This window comes from Cottoperca gobio, chromosome 6 (genome assembly GCF_900634415.1).
Source record: "Cottoperca gobio chromosome 6, fCotGob3.1, whole genome shotgun sequence".
In the NCBI taxonomy this organism is placed as follows: domain Eukaryota; kingdom Metazoa; phylum Chordata; class Actinopteri; order Perciformes; family Bovichtidae; genus Cottoperca; species Cottoperca gobio.
Genome location: NC_041360.1, coordinates 1,668,713 through 1,685,803, shown reverse-complemented (window position 1 = coordinate 1,685,803; position 17,091 = coordinate 1,668,713). Strand labels below are relative to the sequence as shown.

The 17,091-nt window shown below is 42.8% G+C and overlaps 1 protein-coding gene and 1 long non-coding RNA gene across 4 annotated transcripts in view; one reads left to right on the top strand and one right to left on the bottom strand.

Moving 5' to 3' along the window:
• Positions 1 to 727, bottom strand: part of LOC115010126 (uncharacterized) — a 2,004-nt gene extending 1,277 nt beyond the window's left edge. Inside the window, exon 1 of the long non-coding RNA XR_003832415.1 lies at positions 569 to 727. This is a non-coding gene — a long non-coding RNA (uncharacterized LOC115010126). The remainder of the gene's footprint in view (positions 1 to 568) is intronic.
• spire2 (spire-type actin nucleation factor 2) overlaps positions 1 to 17,091 on the top strand; it is a 40,972-nt gene that overhangs the window by 13,879 nt on the left and 10,002 nt on the right. For all 3 annotated transcript variants that reach the window (XM_029434553.1, XM_029434552.1, XM_029434554.1), the window contains 6 exons: positions 1 to 51; positions 2,278 to 2,364; positions 2,445 to 2,562; positions 4,157 to 4,317; positions 7,293 to 7,497; positions 11,859 to 11,986. The exon at positions 1 to 51 is cut by the window's left edge and continues 114 nt beyond it. In XM_029434553.1, the coding sequence (XP_029290413.1) occupies positions 1 to 51; positions 2,278 to 2,364; positions 2,445 to 2,562; positions 4,157 to 4,317; positions 7,293 to 7,497; positions 11,859 to 11,986 (750 nt within the window). The remainder of the gene's footprint in view (positions 52 to 2,277; positions 2,365 to 2,444; positions 2,563 to 4,156; positions 4,318 to 7,292; positions 7,498 to 11,858; positions 11,987 to 17,091) is intronic.

Genomic DNA, 17,091 nt, shown 5'->3' with positions numbered 1-17,091 from the left:
ATGCTGATGCAGGACATACGAACTCGCAAGTTCCAGCTACGCAAAGTCATGGTGAGAGAAAAGACTTCTAAATAAATCAAGAAATAAAAGCCACGCATTAAATGTGATGTAAATATGAAGATATGCAAGCATTTAAAATGTATACACCATGAAAGCATTAGTTGAAGAGTAAGAGATGAATTCAGATAAAATGCCAGTTGAAGTGTAAACAACAATTAAACAATTTAAATTTCAGTTGTAAATTAAGAAACAGAGATCATAGTAGTGTATACACTGTAAATCGTTGAAGTGTAAGTTGACTTAAATGCTGAAATATCAATAGGAGGTGTTAACTGCTGAAAGTAGCTAAATCAAAATCTACCCTGTCTACAAGAAATGTCCGCCTTTTCAGGCACTTTTAAATAACGCTCCGCGGCTGCTGACCCAGTCCAGACCTGCTTGCTCCCGTGGCTCTCTCGGGCTCTGCGTAATCCGCAAGGTCTGGCGGCTCCACGGGGATCCAGGACCCAGCCTACTGCAAAGGAGCAGAACCAGGCAATCACGATGCTTTTATTGTGTGACTGATTACCTGATTCCGTTCAGTTGTCTGGCCTCCAGCTGGGACACTCCCACCTTTTGTTACGAACCACGGAACGAAAAAACACAGGTTCCAAAATACGCGACTCAAACAGCGACTTTCAAACAAAAAGATCTTTTAATCCAAAATCCCATTAACAAGAAACATACACTTGATTAAGTTTACAAGACAAGGGGAGACAGGACTATATATACATGAGGTAAGGGGACACAGGTGACAACAATCAGGGGCGGGGCAGACGATCACAGAAGCGGGAAAACATACAAGGCCGGAAGTTAAGTGACCTGGAACGAGAGGGAAAGGTGAGTTTCAAAACAAAACAGGAAGTGCAAGACGACACTAGACAAGCCTGACTGTAACTTAACATAACCTGACCTGAGAGGTATTACACACTGAACATGATCTAAACTATAACATAAATACATGACATTAAATAATCTGACGGGACATGACACCTCTCCCAGCAGCCAGCGCCTAACCACACCCCACTGCCACACACCCCTACTGCCCGACTCGGGCCGGGAGACCGGCGGCTGCAAGCAAACACTCCACCCCATCCCCCCCCTCTCCGTGAGAGGAAGTCCGCCACGATCATGTGATTACCCGGCCTGTGGATCCGGGCGTTGGCATCCTTCATGCGGTGAGCCACTGGAGCCGGGCATAGTTTGACCAGGGGGTAAAAGAGTTTCCCAGGAGATAATAAGGCAGGGCGCCGGGCAGGCAAAAAGGCCGCCCAAGTGGTACCCCATATACCGTACCTCCCTCCGCCCGTCTTCGTGTTGGCCGTGACTCGAGCAGGGCCCCCACCTGCTGCATATGCTGCTCCCACGTTTCGCTGTGGATGATGATGTTATCTAAGTAGACGGCAGCATATGCAGAGTGCGGACGCAGCACCTGGTCCATGAGCCGCTGAAAGGTTGCTGGGGCTCCAAACATCCTGGATGGAAGAGTCACGGACTGGTTCAACCCATACGAAGTGGAGAAGGCTGTTTTTTCCCTTGACTCTGGAGACAGGGGAATCTGTCAGTAGCCCTTTGTTAAATCCAGTGTCATCGGAAGAGTTTGTCAACCCGGGGAATCGGGTATGCGTCGAATTTGGACACCTCTTTAACCCGTCGATAGTCCACACAGAACTGTATTGACCCGTCCGACTTGCGAACCAGCATGACGGGGCAGCACCAGTCACTGCTGGAATCTTCTATTACCCCAATCTATAGCATGGCCTGAAGCTCCGCCTGCACAATTATTCTTATGTGTGGCCCTATCCGGCCCTATCCTATTCCCTCAGCTCTACGGAGCATTTAAGCTTCTTTCAGCCGTTTGTTTTGGTTTCATGGCTCATAGCTCCAGCTAACTAGCTGCTGAATATTGTCGATAGTTTAGCAGCTAAATTGTATTTTTTTTGCTGCAACCACCAGCTCACTCTTCCACCAAATTTCCCCACCCTGTGGCCATAGTTTTCCACCCTAGGAGGCTGAAATTTCGCATGGAGGTGTACATGCTTGCACTCGCAGCTATTGCGAATTCCGCTTGTTTTTTCAAGATATGGTAGATACCAAGACAGAGCTAAAAGGAGAGTGAATTGCTGCTGGATGTGTTAATAGGTAAATATTCTAACATGTTTGCCATATCAACTTTATCTGGTAAAATGCCAATGTTGTTTTTACAGCTTGTTGCGTGGTGTTTCTTGTATTACTCAGGCGGATGGTGACATTCCCACGATAGTGAAGAGAAATGCCCATGAATTAATACTGGATTTCATCAGATCAAGGCCTCCACTTAAACCAGTAAGTGGGTTTTCTTTCTTAGTCATCTCTTTTATATTTCTCAGAAGTGTGGATGTGTTGTAATTATTTCTTCTCATCAGGTTTCAGAGCGCAGCCTCCCCCCTCCTCCAGCGCAGCAGCAGTCCCTCCATGACCAGGTCCTGGCTGGGATCAAGCAGGAGAGAAAGCTCAGGCCTGTGATTCTGCCCAGCTCCAGACGTAAGGGGACAATCCTTCTCCACTGTTCTACCCCACCATAACTAAATGAATGCCTCACCACATGTCAACCTGTGCATAAGATTTATGGGGATTTATTGGCAGAAATTGAATAACTACTTACTATTTTTTCATTATTGTATTATCACCTGAAACTAAGAATTGTTGTGTTTTTGTTAGCTTAGAACGAGCCCTTCATATCTACATAGAGAGCAGGTCCTTTTCACAGGGTCATGTTGCTACAGTAGCCCAGACAAACCAAACTCTGGCTTTTGAGAGAGTCTTTGTGTTATTACATTACCTGAAGGCCACCGTAGGTTCTCCGATACAATTGGAAAGAGAGGGGTGAGCCATAGACTGTATACAAGTCACCAACGTCCCCCATTGATTTGTTGCCTTGAGTTTGGCATGTTGGCAATGCTTTATCGTCTATTTTACTCTAAATGGGACCATCATTTACTAAATGAATGAACATTGTGTTGTATTGAAGAAGACTTCACACTAGAGATTGAGACCATAAACTCATTAGGACATTTTTTACTGAGGTAATAAATCAAGTGAGTTTTGACACCATACATCAAGTAGGGTCATTTCCTTTTCTATAAAGGCTTCACTTTTCAGACCCTGAGATTGCTGCTTGGGCAAACTGCAACCTTACTGCTAGATGCAACTAAATCAATAAATTAAGTTCTCTAAAAGACCGATATTAAGTAATTGTTATGTCTATCTTTATTAAACACAATATTTAATTTGATTAGGATAAAAAGGATTGCGTGCGTGGCGCGGGGAGATTGTGTGCACGTGCGTGGCGCAGTTTCTATTTAGCTCTCCCCTCTCCTTTCTTCCGCTCTGTAGGTGTGTGCACGTGTGTGTGTGTGTCAGCTGCGAAGCCCCGCCCTTCGCAAAATGGAGCGAAGGAGAGAATGTGAATGCGCAAAGTAGACAGTACAAACTGAAACGTGCACATAAATTAGATCAATAGCATAAGCATTTAGTTTATTTAATAAAAGAGCACCTGTGAGTGTGAAAAGTGAGTTGTGAATTAAAAAAATATATCAAATCGAGGAAGAAGAAAAAAAACACCTTGAATTTCAGGCAGGGCGCTGGGCTCCGTCCTGCCAAGACAATGGTAGGGGAAATACTGAGGTGAATGGGCAAACCTAAGTTGCTAAATAATGATTTCAGGGCTGAAATTGTCATCTGTACATTCTGTTCTGTAGCCTGTGAGGGTCACGCTACAGTTAGGTGCTGCATACACATTTTAAACTGTTGCGTGTAACAAGAGTATTTTTCCATTTGGACCTCCAGGACATGTGGAGGTGGCATTGCATTTAATAAATATTGAGCAGCTATTTACAGAGCATGGTCAGTGTAATGCCACTGAAAAAGGAGTCTTTTTTATAAAAGGGAATGCAGTTCTAGTCCTTCTACTGCAACATATCTCCTCCAACATTGTTGGTTTACAGTAATTATGTCTCAAAATGAGTGTGGTAATAAGTTATTGATGTTACACAGGGTGTATCTCAGAATCCCTGACCTCTAATCTCACTCACACTGATCGTTTCCCTGACAGCGTTTTTGGTTTCTATTCCCTCAGCATTTGGCTCTCTGCCCTGCCTGGCTCAGACTTGTCCTTGTAACGTGAAATCTACTTCATGCATCGACCTGTCCTTGTCAGAGCCCGGGCCCCGGTCTCGCCCTCGCGTCCTGCTAAAGGCTCCGACTCTGGCTGAGATGGAGGAGATGAACATATCTGAGGTGTGTGTGTGTGTGTGTGTGTGTGTGTGTGTGTGTGGGGGGGGGGGTTAAGATGCCTCTGCACAGAGGCTGGAAAGTGAAACAACGATTGGAATGAGGTTTTCTCTTTTACCTCTTTTACCCAACAACTAGGGAAATCGTCTTTTTTCCCCTCTCTTGTTATGTGAAATCAAAACTTGACGATGTGTTACTCCCTTATACTTCAGCATTTTAAGAAATATCCTCACTGGCTCAAATTAACCAATTCAAGCAGATTGGAGTTTAAGTTCTGCAAATATTTCTTGGAGGAGCAGCTGCTAAATATTGGATGTTAGATGTTGGCCACATTCAGTTGGACAGGAAAATTGATTAAGGTGTACAATGATCCCTCTACCATGTACAGCAGGGGTAGCCAACCTGCGGCTCTCGAGCTGCGTGCGGCTCTTTGCCCAGTTTCATGCGGCTCTTCAGTTCATATCGAATTTTATTTGTGTGTAGGCTACGTGTGTGCATGTGTGGTGTCAGTATGAGAGCATGACAGCGCATCTAATTTTGATGTGGCCCAAGAGTCAATCACAAAAATGCCTGCCATGCAGTGAACCAATCACCTTCGAGGGGGGAAAAATCTATCGTAGAGTAAACACTATCTGACCATCTGAGTTCGATCCTAAAATTGCAGGGAAAAAATCCACAGCTAAGCGAAAATATGAAGACTAACATAGGACGTTTTTAGTAGAGTGGGGGAGTTCATATTCATATAAAAATGCTGCCTGACCTAGTGCAAAGTGTATTTGCATTTGTTAACAAACTGAAACTGTTTAAGACACTTTTTCAAAAGGGAGAATTAGCGCATTTCCCCTCTCTGCTAAAAGCAAGCGGACAAGCCACCGGTGCCACCCTGAGAAAGCAAACAGCCCGATATGCAACATTGGTTGAAACCCTGCACGAAAACTTTGCGACCCGGTTCCATGATCTACAGCTGAAAAGGTCACAGATTCCGTTCCTCGTCGACCCTTTTAATACTGAGACGGACTGTTTGAAAGCCCCGCTAGTCACGGACGAGGCGGTGGCCGAGTTGGAGATGATTTAACTTTCTGAGGAAGACCGACTGAAAACGTACATCTGTAAGTCGGTGTTTTCTACCCTGAAACACGTGAAATGAAAGTATCGATCTGTTCGGACTGACACACATGTGAAATAATTGCTTGGAGTGACCACAACGGAATACAAGCCAGATTTGAGGAGGATTGTTCGAGGCAAGGAATGTCAGAAGTCCCACTAATTTAAAGAAGCAACATGCATAGGAAGATGAAACACTTTTTCACAGAGTTTGTGTGTGTGAGTGCACATACTGTTCATTGTTGATAATAACTGGCCTCTGAATACTGGTAGGAGAGGTTTAATTCAATTTATGTCAATATTATTGTTGTGTGACATTTACAATAAATCTGTCTGAGCAGAGCTATGTGTGTCTGTCTGTGTGAGGGTGTGTGTCTTTGGGAGGGAGGGTCTTTGAGAGAGTGTGTGTGTGTGTGTGTGTGTGTGCGTGTGTGTGTAAAGTTTTAGATTTTAATTTTTGTCTGTGAGAGAGAGGGGAGAAAGAGAGTGTGGGAGCACAGAGAAAGGCTGAGAACAAAAGAGAGAATGAGAGGGGGGGGGTGCACATCTGTGACTGTGTGTATGATGTGGCTCTTTGCAGGAACATAGTAACATTTTTGGCTCTTAACCTCTGACTGGTTGGCCACCCCTGATGTACAGTATGTCTCTATTTGCCAAGCAGATTGTGATATGTTTTGAGGCTGCTGAGGCAAAAGGGTCTTAGTTTAGTAATCCAAGCAGAACTTGATTTGAAGTTAGGAAACTGTTTTAATCTATGAAACCTGCACGACTCATTCTGCATATTGTGTAGCCCCAAATGGAAACTTAGAGAACACTGAGGCAGACTTAAAACCCAAAAATGATAACATATTGCAGTTCAGAAGGGTGTTTCATAAACCAAGTTATATTTAATGTTACTCTGCAAACAGTATTGTGTGTGACTTTGAGATCTAACAGATGTGTTGAATGTTCCTTTCACATAAAACATTTGCATAGCCGACTTTAAATCCTACATTGTTTACATCCATGTTTACTAGCTTGCTGTGTTCTTCTTCTCTGCCTTTACTTGCGCATTGCAGCATAACTCAGCATGTTACTGTCCCCTGTTAATCAGTGGAATAGGCGGACACCATTGGTAGGACTGTGTGTCACGTCAGCTGTGTGCGTGCACACCTGCATGTGCGTCCTTGTGAGAGGCATGTGTGAGATGAGAGAAAAAAACAGGAACACACTCCACACCGCTCCTATAGATGAAAAACTCCACAGAAACCTTTCAGTTACCATGGAAACGTACCCCTCCAGACTAACCTGGTTCTGATCTTGGAAGTTTTCAGGCTGAGCTTCACCTCAGACTGAAATACAGTTTTTTAGTTGGCTCCTCTTTACTGTTGCTTCATGAACATAACTCAATTTGCTGCACAAGTCAAATTGATCACTTTATGACATGGGATGCACGTCAAACATAATTAAAGTCTACAAAGATCTGCACAGTATTCCAGCTAAACCAAGTCATATTTAAACCAACTGATAAAGAACTTAAATGTTTAGTAATGCCAATTATATTATTTTATTGCTAAAAATAAATTACTTTCCTGTGGTCATATTAATACTTTAGTTACTTATTTAATGTCATTTTGTATCTTGTACATTAATTTTCACTAGTAATGATACAAAAAGAAACATAGGGAGTATGTGTGTCTGATCCCACTACAACATGCTGCCAAAAGATCTGTTCTGCTTTTTCAATGGCAGGGGTTTTGTGCATTTGTGTTCACTATTTAACTCCTCCTGTAAATCTTTACAGCTCAGACTAACAATACTGTAAATTAGCTAGATGACATTTCTCTATATACACATTCTTATCCAGTGTTGCCTTCTGTGTATCCCCCCCCCCGCAGGAGGAGGAGTCCCCAGACAACAGTGAGATGCGGAGGGCAGAGAGCTCCCCCACACCTCTGAAAAGAGATCGCTCCTTCTCAGAGCATGACCTGGCCTTGCTCCGCGCCGAGATGTCGGCCGAGCTGGGCGGGCCGGTCAGGCTGAGGAGTGAGAGGCCTCGGTCCAGGACGCTGACTAGTGCTGGGCCGCCTCCTAATCACAGAGGTTAGTGTGGAAATTAGACTAATTATCCTTAACCTCAGTTTATAAATAGTCACTTCAATATATACAGCAATATAAAAGCAAAACGGGGCACTCGTTTTTTAGAACAAAGTCATGGAATTTCTTCAATATCATAGAAGTGCAAAGGTTTCCAGAGCCTTTAAATGGTCTCAATCTGGTTGACAGGCTGACTTGACAGTTGTCCAGAAGACAGTCATTGACACTCTCCACAAGGAGGGGAAGCCTCAAAAGGTCATTGCTAAAGAAGCTGGCTGTTCCCAGAGTGCTGTATCCAAACATATCCATAGAAAGTTGAATGGAAGGAAAAAGTGTGGTCGAAAAAGGTGCACAAGCAACAGGGATAACCGCAGCCTTGTGACGATTGTCAAGCAAAGGCCATTCAAAAAATTGGGGGAGCTTCACAAGGAGTGGACTGAGGCTGGAGTCGGTGAAGAGCCACCACGCACAGAAGTATCCAGGACATGGGCTACAACTGTCGCATTTCTCGTGTCAAAGCCACTCCTGAACCAGAGACCACGTCAGAAGCGTCTTACCTGGGCTAAGGAGAAAAAGAACAGTGGTCCAAAGTCCTCTTTTCAGATGAAAGTAATTTTTGCATTTCATTTGGAAATCAAGGTCCCAGAGTCTGGAGGAAGAGTGGAGAGGCACAGAATCCATGTTTCTTGCAGTCCAGTGTGAAGTTTCCACAGTCAGTGATGATTTGGGAGCCATGTCATCGACTGGTGTTGGTCCACTTTGTTATCTCAAGTCCAAAGTCAACGCAGTCGTCTACCAGGAACTTTTAGAGCACATCATGCTTCCTTCTTCTGACAAGCTTTATGGAGATGCTGATTTCATTTTCGAGCAGGACTTGGCACCTTCCCACTACCAAAAGTACTACTACCTGGTTTAATGACCATGGAATCAATGTGCTTGATTGGCCTGCAAACTCGCCTGACCTTAACCCTATAGAGATCTCTGGGGTAATGTCAAGAGGAAGACAAGAGACCCAACAATACAGACGAGCTGAAGGCCGCTATCGAACCAACCATAACATTTCAGCAGTGCCACAGGCTGATCGCCTCCATGCTGCATTGATGCAGTAATTCATGCAAAAGGAGGCCCAACCAAGTACTGATTGCATACACATGAACATACTTTTCAGAAGGCTGACATTTCTGTATTAAAAATCCTTTTTTTCATTGGTCTTATGATTAAATTAAATTAAAATTTCAGAGATACAGATTTTTGGGTTTTCATTAGCTGTAAGCCGTAATCATCAGGATTAAAACAAATAAAGGCTTGAAATATCCATGAACCCTTATGAAATTGCAGGTTTTTGAAACATAAAGACAGAAATAACAACAGCGTCAATTTCAGACTTGTTCCATCTTTAATGTGATCTTCCAATAAACAAAACAATTATTCGGACATTTTTAAATAAATAAAAACCCATAACACCCTGATTGCATAAGTCTGCACACCCTTTCATAATGGGGGCTCTAGCTGCGTTCAAAGTTAATTAATCACATTCAAAATGATGCCTTTAGGTAAATAACATACACCTGCCATCAAATGAAAGTGATTCTGATTAAAACCAGATTAAAGTCAGCTGTTGCTGTAGTATTTGCTTGAATGTTTGGTGTTTCATCCTACTGGGAGAGCCATGGACCACAAAGAGTTACCAAAGAAACTGCAATATCTAATTATTGAAAAGTACAAATCAGGAGAGGGATATAAAAGAATATCGAAGGCATTACATGTACCGTGGAGCACTGTCAAAACCATCATCAATAAGTGGAGAAAATGTGGCACCACAGAGACATTGCAAAGATCAGGACGACCCTCCAAAGTTGATGAGAGGACGAGGAGAAAAAGTATCAGGGAGGCGACCAAGAGGCCCATGGCAACATTGAAAGAACTACAGGAATTTCTGGCAGGTACTGGTCACTCCTTGCATGTGACCACCATCTCCCGTATTCTGCACATGTCTAGGCTATGGGGTAGGGTGGCAAGACGGGAACCCTTTCTTACAAAAAGACATATCAAAGCCCGTTTGAGTCACCCCAAACCATGTGGGAAAATGTGTTATGATCTGACGAGACAAAGGTTGAACCTTTCGGCCTTAATTCTAAAAGATATGTTTGGCGCAAAGCCAATACAGCTCATCGTCCAAGGAACACCACACCGCCTGTGAAGCGTGGTGGTGGGAGCATCATGCTTTGGGGCTGCTTCTCTTCAGCTGGGTCAGGGGCTCTTGTCAAGATAGACGGGATAATGAATAGCTCCAAATATCAAGATAATCTGGCACAAAACCTGCTGGTCTCTGTCAGAAAGCTGAAGATGAAGAGGAATTTCACGTTCCAACATGACAATGACCCAAAGCACATATCCAAGTCGACCAAGGCATGGCTTCAGAAAAGGAAAGTCAAAGTCTTGGAATGGCCCAGTCAGAGCCCAGACCTCAATCCCATCGAAAACATGTGGAATGACCTAAAGAGAGCTGTACTTTTGTATTTTTGTTTGTTGGAAGATCACATTAAAGATGAAACAAGTCTGAAATTTACGTTGTTGTTATTTCTGTCTTTACGTTTCAAAAACCTGCAATTTCATAAGGGTGTGTAGACTTTTTATATCCACTGTAATATATGAGTTTCACTTTTTGAATTGAATTAGTGAAATAAACTTTTCCACGATATTCTAATTTAATGAGATGTACCTGTATATAATTATATTATTTTATATAGAATAAATATATATTTTAGATATATATTGTGTATATATAAAGATATATATTACATATTGTTTTTTTGTCATGCAGGCCTCCAGGCAGAGGAGCTGGAAACTTTAAAAAGGGTGTTCAAGCTTGTAGCCGCTGTATCAATGATCCAAGTGCACTCAGTTTATACAGTATATATAAATATATATACAATATATCATACATTGTATATAATATTTATAAAATATTTATGTGCAGTATATTATATATATATATATATATATATATATATATATATATATATATATAATATATATAGATATATATATATAAGTAATATATATAATATATATGTATATAATATATATATATATAATATATATATAATTATATATATATAATATATATATATATATATATGATATATATATATATATAAAATATGTAATTATATATAATTTTATATATATATATATATATATAATATATATATATATATATAATTATATATTTATATATCCAAGTGCACTCAGTTTATATATATATATAAAATATATCATACATTATATATAATATTTATAAAATATATATACAGTATATTATATATAGTGTGTGTATATATATATATATTATTTATAATGTATGATATATTTTATATATACTGTATAAACTGAGTGCACTTGGATCATTGATACAGTGGCTACCAGCTTGAACACCCTTTTTAAAGTTTCCAGCTCCTCTGCCTTGAGGATGACTACCTCTATTCTTTCTATACCTCTTGAAACTAAATTTTGTATGGGTTTTATTTAAACCTTAAAGGCAATGAAATGATTAAGTTGTTGAGACAAAAATGTCCTCAGTTATACCTGATGCACTAACATCACTAAATGACTAAAATACGAGCTGACTAAAGTGTCAGTCCACCTTTGTGAAGTCCTTACAGCCTTTGTTGATAAAGATTACATCTGCCATGAAGCTGTAGTTATGGATTCTATCCAAATATAAAGATATAATGATTCCTACATCAGCAGCCTGGTGTCCGTATCCAGAACTAATTGTTTGACTTGAATCCATGCTCGGTCTCTAGATGGCTGCATGCCACAAGCCTTAGACAAAGGAATAGAAGAATAGATGTATTCTGTAGTACATGACTGAGCCAACAGGGGACTCTCCAGCCTTAACTGTGAATGTGACAATATAAGCCTGTAAGCCCAGCTGTCACCGGCAGCTCATCCAAATGATATGTACTGATGATGTTTCATCCTTCCTCTCAGCCTGTTTGCTTTCCATTAGAGCACCATTGACACCTTCCATTTGTAGGATCGAAGAGGTTTCAGCTGTGTGTGGTCTGTTTTTAACCCCCTCTCACCGTCAGTCAACTGACTGAGCTCCTCTTTTAGAGCTGCCGCTGAGCAGACTTCTCACTGTGATCTAAGTTACAGATGAAGCAGCCCGGGCTGAATCACTCCACTGAAATCATATTAATAAAAAATGAGCGTGTGAGAGTCTATCGACAAGCACTCTGAAGGGCTGAGATCTGAGACGGAGCTGAATGAAAGAGGCTGATGTGTAATTCATGTCCCCATTTGATTTGGTCCTATTTAGTTCCCCTGTTAAACTCTTTTAATTCATTTCCCCACGCCAGCATCCTTCCCAGTTCACGGCTGGGTGCCGCCCTCTCCGGCTCGCCTATCTTTGAGTTCAGTTGACGAGACCACTGAGGGATCAGAGACGACGTCTGGCTCCAGAGCTGGAGACGAACACCAGTTGATGGTAAGTAGAATCACAGAGTTGGTCCCAATACACTGCAAAATTATTCCTCCTATCAAGTCAGTTTCATCTATTATTGAGTCCTTAAAGACTCATTTATTTATAACAAGTGAAAGGAAGTTTAAATGAGAATCAGAATATGACAGACTGATGCACTAGATTCCATACAAAGTACTTTTGATTTTAGAAAGTCCTCGAAACAAGTCAAAATAAACAAGTTGATATGATTTTATCGCACCACTAGGGCCATTTAGAAAGCAGCTCTGAAGACTTGGATGATGTTATATGATCTCTCATCATCACTATTACATCTACAAAAATGTTCAATACCTGTGTTGAAAGAGTCACTAAAAGGAAAGTGAAATCTATACAAAACCTTGAGAAATATAAACAGCAGAACAAGATGTAAACATCCTATTTGGTTTGGCCAAATATATACCACTCCAATATTCATAAACTTTATTTGCTGCATAAACTATTTTAGATTTGTAACTTTCTTACAAAGAGGCCTCCATACCACTGTTTAAGAAACTGAAGATCAAATCAAATTTATTCATATAGCCCAATACCACAAATTACAAATTTTTCTCAGGGGGCTTTACAGACTGTACAGCATACGACACCCTCTGTCCTTAGACCCTCGCACCGCACAAGGAAACACTCCCTAAAAGAAACCCCACAATTAAAAGGGGGAAAATGGAAGAAACCTCAGGGAGAGACTGAGGAGGGATCCCTCTCCCAGGACAGACAGACGTGTAATAGATGACGTGTGTATAGAATAAACAACAAAGTAAAAATACAACATCTAGTGATGATGTGAGCAAATAAAAAAATAGAATCCAAGATGATGTAAAAAAGAAAACCTTCCCATTGCCGGGGCATCCACAATTTATAATCCAGATGCAACAATTATCAGTGGCAACCTGTCAGATGAGAGACACAGAAACTCCGGGGATGATGCCCCGGATGCTGAGTTAGTAACATACATTTAAGGGACATGAATGCATACAGATAGAGAGGGAGAGGAGAACAGAGAGATAGGGAAAGGAGGAGTAGAGAGGAGATAGGTGTCCGCCGGCAGTCTAAGCCTAACTAGGGGCTGGTCCAAGGCAAGCCTGAGCCAGCCCTATCTATAAGCTTTATCAAAAAGGAAAGTCTTTAGCCTGCTCTTAAATGTGGAGAGGGTGTCTGCCTCCCAAACACAAACTGTGAGCTGGTTCCACAGGAGAGCAGTTTGATAGCTGAAGGCTCATAATAATGAGTTGCAGTAATCCAGCCTTGAAGTAACAAATGCATGGACTAGTTTTTCTGCATCGTTTTGAGACAGGATGTGCCTTATTATTGCAACGTTATGTTGATGAGAGAAGGCAGTCCTTGAAATGTGTTTAATGTGGGAGTTAAGTTCCTTTTATGCCAATATAATGTTCCAGTCTCTGTAGTAGAATGTCATGATCAACAGTGTCGAATGCAGCACTGAGGTCAACAAGACAAGAACAGAGACAAGTCCTTTGTCTGATGCCAATAGAAGGTCATTGGTAACTTTCACCAGTGCCTTCTCTGTGCTATGATGAACTCTAAATTCAGACTGAAAAACCTCAAACAAACTATTGCTATGTAAAAAATCACACAATTGTTTTGCGACTGCTTACTTAAGGATCTTAGAGAGAAAGGAATGGTTCGATATCGATCTATAGTTGGCTAAAACCTCTGGATCAAGACTGGGCTTTTTGGGCTACTTTAAAGGGTTAAAGGATTGTGGTACATAGCCAGATAATAGAGACAGGTTGATCATATTTAATAACGAGGTGTTAAGGATAAAACTTCTTTAAACAGCTTAGTTGGAATCGGGTCTAAGATACAGGTTGATGGCTTAGACCAGGGGTTCCCAAACTTTTCAGCCGGCGTCCCCCAAAATAATGTTGCTAGAGACTGGCAACCCCCACTATCCCTGGAGGTGACTGAAACATAAGAAAACGTGCGCACAGGACGCATTCACTAATAGGCGTATCCAAACACGGGCATAATGACAACACAAAACAACAGAATGGCCTGACAACCATGATATGATTTTACATATAACAATTTACTATAAGATAAAAGCAGAATACGCCAGTCAAAGTAATCTCCATGTAATTTATGAGTGAACATTGTTGCCGTCATGTGCAAACTTAATTTTGACACAATACTTTCATTTACATGTTAGCAGAAGAATATCTCAGTCAAAGTAATAGCCATAAACTGTAGCCCTGAGTAAACATGTGAACATTGTTGCGGTGCAAATAATACGTTTGTGAATTAGTATGTTTCAGCGTTAATCTCACCTAATGAGATGGGTGAGCACTATGCGTGGAGCACAGCATGTCCATTCTGGGTTTAATTTTGGAGACGACCACTTGGAGATCATCCTGTTATGGGTACATCCAGGGGAGACCCAGGCGCAGAACACCAGACTCTGGAAACGGAGTATGTTTAAATAATTTATTATACGATACTCCACACTAGATAGATGTTGAGAGGAAATTGCAAAGCAGGCAGGCAGGGTAAACAGATAGACAAACGGGTAGACAGATAGGCAAACAGAGGAATTGAGCGACAAGGTATGTAGTGATCCGGGGTAGTTGAAACAACAATCTGGCGATGAGTGGCTGGAAGACTGGGGTAGATAAACTGTGCTGGGATGAGTTGATTGTAGACAGGTGAGCAGATTGGAGTTGAATGAGATCGGCTGCTGAAGTCTTAGGCCGCACCCATCCCACATACACACGCACGCGCACACACACACACACACACACACACACACACACACACACACACACACACACTAGTAAAACACTAGGGACACGGGTGGAACTCACAGGGAAAATATGGACAGGGAAACACTAGGGATACAGATGGGACTGTGACAGTACCCCCCCCCCCCCCCCCCTCAACCGTAGCCTCCAGGTGACCCACCAGGCTTGTCCAGGTGGTCCCGGTGGAAATCCCGAATGAGAGAGTGGTCCAGTACGAGCCGGCGGGACAACCAACTCCTCTCCTCCAGACCCCACCCTATCTACCAGGTACGGGTACCCACGGCCACGGCGACAAATGTCCGACAGCCGTCGGACCGTGTAGGCCGAGTGGTTGTCAATAATTTGGGTGGGTGGAGGGGCGACGGTAGGAGGGCACAAAGGACTAGAGGAAACTGGTTTCAACTGAGATAAATGAAAAGTGGGGTGAATCTTCAGGGATGTTTTTTAATTTCAGTCTGACTGCAGATGGGTTAATTACCCTCCCACCTCGTATGGACCAATGAAACAAGGCTTTAACATCTTTGATTCCGCCTGTAATGGAATGTATTTAGAGGATAGCCAAACTCTCTGACCTATTTGCCACTCTGGTGCGGAAGTCCGGTGACAGTCGGCGATGCGTTGGTTATGCTCCGTGGTCCTCAGCAGAGCCAAGTGAGCATCCATGCAAATCTTCCTGCAGCGACGCAGATGAGCTTGGACCGAGGGCACCGCAATCTCGTCCTCCTGGACTGGAAACAAGGGTGGTTGATATCCCAAAAAAAACTCAAATGGAGACATATCCGTGGCTGCACAGGAGAGTGAGTAGTGGGCATACTCGATCCAGGGAAGATGAACACTCCAGGAAGAGAGATTCTGAGCTGTGACGCACCGCAGCGTGAACCCCAGGTCTTGGTTGGCTCCGTCTGCCCATTAGTCTGTGGATGATAGCCAGAGGAAAAATTAACAGATGCCCCAATTGCACGGCAGAATGCCTTCCTTACCTGAGACGAAAACTGCGGTCCCCGGTCAGAAACGATGTCTCTGGGGATGCCATGTTGACGGACCACATGGTTGACCAGGAGACCGGCAGTCTCGAAGGCAGTGGGGAGCTTGGGAAGGAGTATGATGGCCTTGGAGAATCTGTCCACGATGGTGTGTTACCTTGGGAAAGTGGCAGACCAGTAACAAAACAAACCTATGTGACTCAATTGGGCGACTAGGAACTGGGAGGGGCCGAAGCAAACCGGTAGAAGCCTGGTGGGAGGCTTTGCTGCAGGCGTAGACCTTGCAGGCAAGCACAAAGGCACGGGAACCGACCTCCATCAAAAGACCACCAAAAGTGACGCAGAAGCAGGGAAAGTATCCGGTTAACTCCTGGGTGGCAGGCAAAACGAGAAGCATGAACCCACTGAAGAACCTGGGAACGCACAGAATCAGGAACAAACAGACGGTTATTAGGACCATTACCAGGATCAGGTTGATCCTTTTGAGTATTCCTGATAACTCCCTCTATCTCCCACGTAACGACGCCCACTATGCTGGAAGATGGAACAATAGTATCGGGAGCGGCCAAATCCTGGTCAATGGAAAACAGTCTGGACAGGGCATCAGGTTTACCGTTCTTGAAACCTGGACGAAAAATCAGTGTGAAATTGAACCTGCCGGAGAACAACGCTCAGCGAGCTTGCCGAGAATTTAGTCTCTTGTCGGATTGAATGTAAGCCAGGTTCCTGTGATCCGTCCAGACGATGAACGGCTGCTCGGTTCCCTCCAACCAGTGTCTCCACTCCTCCAACGCCATCTTATACCTATTGCCGACATCGTAGTTCCGTTCAGCCCCAGACAGGCATCTGGAGAAAAACGCAGAAAAAATCAGTTATGATAAACAGCAGGAACTGCAGACAAGTCGACTGACTCGGGTTTGGATGTGGGTCTGGTGGAACCAGCTGGGGAAAGTGCGGACTTCAGGCAGGAGGAGTGACAAAAAGAGCTCCAGCTTTTGACTTGACCAATCTATGTGGGGGTTGTGCAATTTCAACCAGGGCTGGCATAGTACTAGGGGTGTGTCGGGAGAAGGCATAAAGAAGTCATCTCTTCATGGTGGTTGCCTGACAGGATGAGATGAACTTTGTGTGCTCGGCAGATAGTGTACAATGGGTTTATCACAACTTTTTTTGCTGAAAACCAAAATGTGTTGAAAGCCGCTAAAACCCTCAGTATAGCTGACGGAACGTTGGATGGTAGATCATTGTGAGCAAATCATTTGATCAGTCGTTAATATAAAAATATTAAGAAGTGTAACGATCTGCTTGTTCTTTGGTGTCCTGTTTTATGTTG